The sequence below is a fragment of the Sapajus apella genome, unplaced genomic scaffold (genome assembly GCF_009761245.1).
Source record: "Sapajus apella isolate SASKATOON/1434 unplaced genomic scaffold, GSC_monkey_1.0 scaffold664, whole genome shotgun sequence".
In the NCBI taxonomy this organism is placed as follows: domain Eukaryota; kingdom Metazoa; phylum Chordata; class Mammalia; order Primates; family Cebidae; genus Sapajus; species Sapajus apella.
In genome coordinates this window covers 25,041-34,703 of record NW_022437590.1, presented here as the reverse complement: position 1 = coordinate 34,703, position 9,663 = coordinate 25,041, and the positions used below count along the sequence as shown (strand labels likewise).

The following is a 9,663-nucleotide window of genomic DNA, read 5'->3' as shown; positions in this document are numbered from 1 at the left end:
ATCAGAGATGAGAATTGCAACTCCTGCTTTTTTTTGCTCTCCATTTGCTTGGTAAATCTTCCTCCATCCCTTTATTTTCTGCCTTTGTGTATCCTTGCATGTGAGATGGGTTTCCTGGATACAGCACACTGATGGGTTTTGTCTTTTTATCCAATTTGCCAGTCTGTGTCTTTTGATTGGGGCATTTAGTCCGTTTACATTTAGGGTTAATATTGTTATGTGTGAATTTGATACTGCCATTTTGGTGCTAGCTGGGTGTTTTGCCCTTTAGTTGAGCTGGTACTTGTTGTTCCTTTATATGTGTAGAGCCTCTTTCAGGAGCTCTTGTAAAGCTGGCCTGGTGGTGACAAAATCTCTGAGTACTTGCATGTTCCCAAAGGATTTTATTTTTCCTTCACTTATGAAGCTTAGTTTGGCTGGATAGGAGATTCTGGGTTGAAAGTTCTTTTCTTTAAGGATGTTGAATATTGGCCCCCATTCTCTTCTGGCTTGTAGGGTTTCTGCTGAGAGATCTGCTGTGAGTCTGATGGGCTTACCTTTATGGGTAACCCGACATTTCTCTCTGGCTGCCCTTAGTATTTTCTCCTTCATTTCGACCCTGGTGAATCTGACGATTATGTGCCTTGGGGTTGCTCTTCTTGACGAATATCTTTGTGGTGTTCTCTGTATTTCCTGGAGTTGAATGTTTGCCTGCCTTGCTAGGTTGGGGAAGTTTTCCTGGATAATATCCTGAAGAGTATTTTCCAGCTTGGATTCATTCTCTTCGTTGCATTCGGGTATGCCTATCAAACGTAGATTAGGTCTTTTCACATAGTCCCACATTTCTTGGAGACTTTGTTGATTCTTTTTTACCCTTTTTTCTCCAGTCTTGCCTTCCCGTTTTATTTCATTGAGTTGATCTTCGACCTCTGATATCCTTTCTTCTGCTTGGTCCATTCGGCTGTTGATACTTGTGCATGCTTCACGAAGTTCTCGTGTTGCGTTTTTCAGCTCCATCAATTCACTTATATTCCTTTCTATTTTGTCCATTCTTGTTAGCATTTCGTCCAATCTTTTTTCAAGGTTCTTAGTTTCTTTGCATTTGGTTAGAACATGTTCTTTAAGTTCACAGAAGTTTCTTACTACCCACCTTCTGAAGTCTGATTCTGTCATTTCATCACATTCGTTCCCCATCCAACCTTGTTCCCTTGCTGGTGAGGAGTTGTGATCCCTTTTAGGAGGAGAGGTGTTCTGGTTTCGGGTGTTTTCATCCTTTTTGCACTGGTTTCTTCCCATCTTTAAGGATTTATCCACCTGTCGACTTTGTAGTTGCTGGCTTTCAGATTGGGTCTCAGATCTTTCAGATTGATGTTCTGTTTGTTGATGATGAGGTTACTTCTGTTTCTTGGTTTTCCTTCTGACAGTCTGGCCCCCCTGCTGTAGGTCTGCTGAGATTCACGCCAGGCCCTGCTTGCCTGGGGTTCACCTGCAGCAGCTGTTGAACAGCAAGGGTTGTTACCAGTTTTCTTCTTCTGCTATCTTTGTCCCAGAAGGATACCCGCCTAGTGTCAATCTGATCTCTCTTTTATGAGGTGTCTTTTTGGATATATAGGGGTCAGGGAGCTGCTTGAGGAGACGGTCTCTTCTTTATAGGAGTTCAAATGGTGAGCTGTGAGCTCTGTTGTTGTTCATTCAGAGCTGCTGGGCAGGTACTTTTAGGTCTGCTGCAGCAGAACTCATAAACTGCTTTTTGTTCCCAGGTGCTCTGTCCCAGGGATTTAGGGCTTTATTTATGACTTTCCGTTATGCTGCTGCCTTCTTTTTTTTTTTTTTTTTTTTTCCTTCAGACCTGCCCAGCCCAGCAAGGAGGCAGCCTAGTCACTGTCGGCCTATAGCAGCTTTGCTGAGCTGCTGTGGGCTCCGCCCGGCTGCCGAGTGAACTTCCCTGCAGTCCTGTTTATATGGGTGTAGTTAGAACTGCTTTGGCGATGGTGGCCCGCCTCTGTTGGGGCGGAGTCTCTGCTGCGGCGGGTTGCCTTGGCAACGGCGGACTGCCTCAGCAATGGCGGGTTGCCTTGGCAACGGCGGGCTGCCTCGGTAATGGCGGACGCCCCTCCCCCACAGAGCTGGACCGTCCCGGGTTCAGCTGCGCTTGCTGTGAAACTCTCAATCCAGAGTTTCTGATTGCTGTTCTTTTGTGGGGGTGAGACCAGCCAAGCCTGATCGCCTGGCTCCCTGCCTCAGAGCCTTTTTTAAGTTGGTGTTCCAGTCGCCTGTTGAAGAGGTGCGGGGGTGTGTTTGTTTTCCCCTGTGGCCACTCACTGCGCTGGCTTAAACAGCGGCACTGAGGTTTGTGGCGCTTTTTTTTCTTTTTTTTGCCCTGGAATCTACTGTCCTGGTTCTCTGCTCAGTCCCCTTTTTGAACCAGCGTATGGGCAACTTCCCGTGGCTCCAATCACCAGCCTAAAGGGCCCCTGGACCAGTGTATTTTGTACGGAGAACCCCGGCTCCGGGGCGCCGACAAAGCAGCCGCGCGGGGCAGAGCAGCGGCGCTGGCCGGCACAGCCGCGCTGGCGACCGTGGAGCTCCTCCACCCGGGAATTTCCTAGTCTGTGGGCAATAAAAACGCGGCGTCCACTCACCCTCTGCGCTTTCACTGGGAGCTGCAATCCTGAGCTGTTCCTAAACGGCCATCTTGGATCAAAAAAAACGCCTTCTCCTTTATTTCATTGAGTTGATCCTCAATCTCTGATATCCTTTCTTCTGCTTCGTCAGTTTGGCTATTGAAACTTGTGTATGCTTCCCAAAGTTCTTGTGCTGTGTTTTTCAGCTCCATCAAGTTGTTTATGTTCTTCTCTAAGCTGTTTATTCTAGTTAGCAGTTCGTCTAACCTTTTTTCAAGGTTCTTAGTTTCTTTTTATTGGGTTATAACATGTTCTTTTAGCTCAGAGAAGTTTGTTATTATCCACCTTCTGAAGCCTGCTTCTATCAGTTTATCAGATTCATTCTCCATCCACCTTTGTTCCCTTGCTTGTGAGGAGTTGTGATCCGTTGAAGGAGGAGGGACATTCTGGTTTTGGGTGTTTTCATCCTTTTTACATTGGTTTCTTCCCATTAGTGGCTTTATCTACCTGTGGTCTTTGTAGCTGGTGACTCGAATGGGGTCTCTCAGTGGACGTCCTTTTTGTTGATGTTGAAGCTATTTCTTTTTGTTTTTTGGTTTTTCTTCTAACAATCAGGCCCCTCTGCTGCAGGACTGCTGGAGGTCCACTCCAGACTCTGCTTGTCTGGGAATCACCTACAAGGGCTGCAGAATAGTAAGGGTTGCTGCCATTTTCTTCTTCTGTTATCTTTGTCCCAGAAGGGTACCTACCAGATGGCAGCCAGAGCTCTCTTTTATGAGGTGTATCTTTGGATACATGCGGGTCAGGGGACCACTTGATGAGACAGTCTGTCTGTTTTCAGAGCTCAGGTGCCGTGCTGGGAACTCTCTTGTTCCGTTCAGAGCTGCTGGGTAGGTATGTTTAAGTCTGCTGCAGCAGAACTCATAACCACGTCTTTTCCAAGATGCTTTGTGCTGGGAAGTTGGGGCTTTATTTACAATTCCCTGACATGTTGCTGCCTTTTTTCAGAGGTGCCCTGTCCAGCAAGGAGGGAGTCTAGTCACAGTCTGCCAGCAGAGGTGTTGGGGAGCTGCTGTGGGCTTTGTCCAGCTGCTGTGTAAACTCCCTTGTGGTTTTGTTTACAGAGGTACAGTTTGGATGGTCTTGGTAATGGTGGTCTGCCTCGGTAATTGGGTGCCTTTTATTTCTATCTTTTGCCTAATTGTTCTGGCCAGGACTTCCAGTATTATGTTGAATAAAAGTGGTGAAAGTGGGCATCCTTGTCTTATTCCAGATCTTAGAGGTAAGGCTTCAGTTTTTCCCTTTTTAGTGCAAAAGCTGTGGACTTGCCATATATGGCCTTCATTATTTTGAGGTATGTTTCTTCTATACCCAGTTTGATGGGTTTTATGATAAAGGGATACAGAATTTTATAGAATTCTTTTTGGACATCTACTGAAATAATCATGTAGTATTTGTTCTTGGTGTTAACAAGATGTATTACATGTACAGATTTGTGGATGTTGAACCATTTCTGTGTAGGGGTGGGTGCAGGTGAAGAGGGAAGTCAACTTATTTCTACACTGCCATTTTTGAACCAGAAGTCAGGACTCCAACTTTTTAACTTAAAAATAACATGAAACTAAATGTAAAACCTCAGGCTCTAAAATTTCTAGCAGAAAACCTTTGTGACTTTATGTTACACAAAGATTACTTAAATACAGTAACAAAAACAGAATCTATAAAAAATACATTGACAAAATTGAAAAAACTACTCTTTGAAGACACATACAAAAGTGAAAGACAAACTGCAGATCAGGAAAAAATATAAACATATGGCACAAGCACAGGTAAATAAGTTACTTATTGAAAAATACAAATTGAAACCACAACAAAATATCACTACACAGTATGGTTAAAATTTAAAAGACCAATCATACCTAGTATTGGAACTCTTATACATGGCTAGAGGAACATGGCATAGTACAACCACTTTGGAAAACAGGCAGTTACTTAAAATGTTCAACACCTATTCGTCATACTCAGGTATCCTTTGTCTCAGTATTCACCCAAGGGAAATTAAAGCATTTGTTCAGACAAAGCCATACACAAATGTTTGTAGTCATTTTATTTGTAATAGCCCCAAACTGGAACAATGAAAATGTACATCAATAGGTGAATAGACTGTAAAACTGCAGCACTTTGTTACAATGGAATATTACTCAGTAAAAAAAAAATTAACTATTGATACCTGCTGTGACATATATGAGTCTCAAAATATGCCATGTGAAAGAAGCCAGAGGGAAAACATAGTATATATGTAGTCTAATTTCATTTAGACAATCCACATAATGTTAGTAACCAAAAACAGATGCGTGGCAATCTGGGGTAGGAGGCAGCAAGGAGAGGAGGGAAGGAGGACTACAAAAGGTTACAGGAAGCTTTTTAGGAGTGATGAATATGTTAAATATCTTGATTATTTTGATGGTTTTACTTATCAAATTTTATACTTTAAAATACAGCCACCTGTAGTCCCACCTACCCAGGAGGCTGAGGTGGGGTGTGCCTTGAGCCTGGGAGACAGAGTTTGCGGTGAGCCGTGATCGTGCCACTGCACTCCAGCCTGGGCGATAGAGCCAGGCCCTGTCTAAAACAAAACAAACAAAAACAAAAACTGTTTGCAAAACAAACATTGTAAGGAACACAATTTAAAAATTAAAAATACAGTTTTGTGTATGTAAACTATTCCTCTATAAAGCTGTTAAAAATACTGTTGAACTATTATTATCCAATGGCCCTGTTTCCATCGAGAGTAAATATGTGTATTTAATATAAAGATATAAAATGTAAACCCTTCAAATTATCTGTCATTAGGGAATTACTTCGGATTTGTTTCCTGGGGTAAAATTACCGAAACCAGATTACAATGATTTGCTGGCAGCTATCAAAGACAATTGTGCCTCCATGAATTTGCAAATGACCACATTCTTTTCTGAGAAGATTCTTCAAATATATGAAATGATGATTGTGCGTCATGGTTTTATGATTGTTGGAGAACCCTTTGGAGGAAAAACTAGTGCGTATCGCGTCTTAGCTGGAGCACTAAATGATATATGTGAAAAGGTAAGTATATTATTAATGCATTAATTTATTTATGATCAACTTTGTGCAAGGTAGAATGTGCCATTAGTTTAAAAGTTGCTTTCAATGTGACAACTTAAAATTGTGAGAAAAATGAGTCAAAGAGAAAATAAAGTTTTAGAAAAGTAAAATGAAGCAAATAGCAAGTTCAGCATGTAAAGGGTATGCCGCAAACTTGCCTTCCAGCCTTTTATTTCTTTTTTAAAAAATTATTAAGGTAATACATGTTTCTTGTAGAAAAAAGTCTGAAAACAGAAAAATCTGAAGGTTTTCCTGTAATGCTTTCAGAGGAGTCTTTTTTATTTTCTAGGTAGATTTGTAATGCAAGCTTCTGTATTGGCTGTTAGTGGTATTGAACTGGAATGTGTATGTGTACATATGAATTCTAGACCAGCCTGGATAGCATGGTGAAACTGTGTCTGTACTTTAAAAAAAAAAAAAAGCACACACACAAAATAAGCCAGGTACAACCTGTAGTCAGAGCTACTCAGGAGGCTGAGGTGAGAGGATCACTCGAGCCCAGGCGGCAGAGGCTGCACTGAGCCGAGATTGCGTGACTGCACTCCAGCCTGGGTAACAGAGTAAGAGCTGATCTCAAAAGAGAAAAGAAAAAAAGGTTAATATTCTCGCTTTTTTTTTTTTTTTTTCAGTTTGGTCGTTTGTGTCCCAAGCTTGGAAGTGGCAGGCAGAAGGCAATGTTAGAAAGAGTTGAACTTGTTATGTTGTTATATATAAAAAAATAAATGATTGCAAATAGGTGGAGCACAGGGAATTTTTAGGGGAGTGGAAGTGTTCTGTATGATACTATAATGGTGGATAATGATATTACACACTTGGCAAAACCCACAGAATTATGCAACACAAAGAGTGAACTCATAAACTGTGGACTTTAGTTAATAGTAATGCACTAATATGAATTCATCAACTATAAGAATGCACCACACCAATTCATGATGTTAATAAAGGAAAACTGCTTTGTCTGGGTAGTGGAGAGAGTATCTGGAATCTCTGTACTTTCTGCTCAATTTTTTTGTAAAAGTAAAACTACTTTTTTTTTTAAACCAATTAAATAAAAAAAAAAAAAAAAAAAAAAAAAAGCTTATCTCCAAAGGGCATTAATATGCCGTAGACTAGCTTTCAGGGTTTGGCTAAAATTGACAGTTTACTAACATCAACACTTTCATTCCACAAGAGATAGATATTTTTCTGTATTTAGGTCTTTTAATTTTCTCTCAGAGGTTGTTTTGTAGCAGAGATCAGCAAATTATAGTACATGGGCCAAATTCAGCCCCAACCCTCCTTTTATACTGCCAATAAATTTAGAATCATGTTAACAGTTTAAATATCTGTTGATTAAAAAAAAGAAAAGCATAGAAGAATATGTGGCAGACATATTCTTGTTTCATTTAAATATGGAACTTGCAAAGCCTATATTATTTACCATCTTATCCTTTACAAAAGAATTTGCCAATCCCTGTTTCGTACTTTAAGAAATATAGATCTTGCACAACATTTGCTAACTTCTTTGTACGTATTTTGTGAGCTTTTAAATACTACTGTGAATGTTTTTTTAATTTTATTTTTCAGTTGTTCATTGGTATTGTGTATAGATAATACAATTGATTTTATACATCAACAGGCTGAAACCTTGTCAGATTCATTTCTTCTGATACTCTCTTTGTAGATTCCTTAGGATTTTCTATGTACACAATAATGTTTTCTATGAATAAAGAAAGTGTTCTTTGAATAAATAAATGATTGATTTTTTTTTCATTAAGGGGCTAATGGAAGAAAACAAAGTTCAAATAACTGTTTTAAATCCAAAGTCTGTCACCATGGGTCAGCTGTATGGACAGTTTGATTTAGTGTCCCATGAGTGGTCAGATGGGGTCCTTGCTGTCAGTTTTAGAGCATTTGCTTCTTCGCCGGTAAGTTCTAACACTTTCACACGAATATTTTAAAAGGTTAAGATATTTATTTCTGACCAATTTCTGATTTTTTTCAAACAAACAAATTGTATCTATAGATGAAGTTATTTTTTTTTAACGCAGTACTGGATATTCTGGCAGCATTTCTCTGAAGAAAAACTGTCAGCACCTATAAAAATGCCAGAGACCAAGCTCCTTTGCCCTGGAGGCATACAGAAGAGAGGGCAGGAAACAAAAGAACAGGGCAAAGTATTTCTGGCTATTTTCTCTGAAGTGAGATGAACTGGGAATGAGAACATCTGAATAACATGATCCTTTTGCCTCTTCAGTAATGTTCTTCCTTCACCCACTCTCTGGGCTGCTGCTATTGTCACACCCACTAATTGTTAAATACATACCAGTGTTTAGAGAAGAAGTTGCACACCTTTGCAAAATGATGTCTTAAAGTTCCCCCACTTGTCCTTTAGCATATTAGGAAGAGAATGACTGCCTTGTGGAAAGCAGAGGAGGTCAGCGGTGTACCAGCTACCACTGGCTATGAGTGCAGAGTAGGCACTTACCTACTCCTGGCTTATTCTGCTGCCCACTCTCATGAAAAGAATCCACATACCAATAAATGCTAACTTGGTTGCCATATTTTAGCAGGTTCTGCTGAGAGTGTGATTATATGGAAGACATGCTAAAGCTGGGTAGTACAGGAAAAGGGGGCTAGGCTTGGGACATTTAATTTGTTTATCAAATCATTCTATAAGTGTTTTCTTTCTTCTGACTATCATACATTCTAAATTTGATGCCATCTATCCACTTAAGAACCTAGAAAAGCATGACTCATGTGTCAAGTAATAATGGATAAAATGTGAAATCTCAGCTCTGTTCTTATTGCTGGAAAGACCTTAGGCAATGAGCAACATAAGGACTGACTCTTATGGGGCAAAGATCTTGCCCAAAGTCAAGCTTTACTAGTAATTTCGAGCATAAAAGAAATTGTGGACACAGGTGAAGCAGATAGAGGTCTGGAACCCTTGATGTGGCTTCTTGGATTCTCTCTTGCCACAATGGAGACACTGTGGCTCAGAATAAGAGATGAAGTCACTAGATAATATAAGCAGTTACATTATTTACACAGAAATAATCATGAAATACGTCTATTTTATACTTACAGCTTACATAACATTTTTCAGGAAGCTATGTCCCATAAATACTGAGTCTCAGGGAGTTTAAGTAGTTCACCTGAAGTCCACAGCTCATAGTAGTAGAGCCAAATGGAAAGTGAGGTCCTTGAGACTGTGAAGCCCAAGGTCTCGCCATTGCACGGTAGTGTTTCCCAAAGGAAGCTTAACGGTCATGGGGAGCCCACAGTAGAAGAGAAAGTTGATCTCAAGTTGATTACCAAGCTGTGGCTCTTCCTTGCTTCCTTCTTGAACACAGCTAGAACTGGCCTCTGAGTGTGGGCGTGCGGTGGTTTGAGCCTGAGACAGACCCATTGTCTTATAGATTAATGCAGTTGGCTGCAGGGACTGGGAATATGTTAAGATGGTTTCAGATCCTTCACCACTTCAACCTGAACTCATATTTGCTGAAGAAAAAGCAAGGAATCATTGGTGTACACAAAAAAAGTTCGAAATATAAGGACCTGAAAAGGAGAATCAGTCTTTGTACACTCTGGCTGACATCTGTCTACTCTTTCCTGTTTGTTGAGCATTTGCTATATTCTGGACAATTTGTAAATATTTTCATATTTATTTTATCATTGTGGGACTATAAATGTTATGTTGGTTGTACTTTTCTATACCATCAGGAGAGAGCTCAGCCCAAGTGGAGTGTATATATGTGTATATGTATGTGCGTGAATTCATTCAGTGAAGGGAATAAAAAAATTTGGTTTAGCACACAAGAGTAATTAATTTGCATAAACATGATACTATATAGAGTCAGGTATTCTGAGTAATTCTGTTTTCCTGGCAATTATATGTTTTTTACTTATATTACTTTCTAAAACACATTATATGTAT

The 9,663-nt window shown here is 40.1% G+C and overlaps 1 protein-coding gene across 1 annotated transcript in view; it reads left to right on the top strand.

Annotated features, from left to right (window-relative positions):
- Window positions 1-2,041: 2,041 nt before the first annotated feature.
- The window catches only part of LOC116546195 (dynein heavy chain 7, axonemal-like), a 29,953-nt gene continuing 22,331 nt past the window's right edge, over window positions 2,042-9,663 (top strand). Inside the window, exons 1-4 of the mRNA XM_032272502.1 lie at window positions 2,042-2,076; window positions 2,408-2,558; window positions 5,457-5,705; window positions 7,502-7,651. Coding sequence (XP_032128393.1) covers window positions 2,042-2,076; window positions 2,408-2,558; window positions 5,457-5,705; window positions 7,502-7,651 — 585 coding nt within the window. The remainder of the gene's footprint in view (window positions 2,077-2,407; window positions 2,559-5,456; window positions 5,706-7,501; window positions 7,652-9,663) is intronic.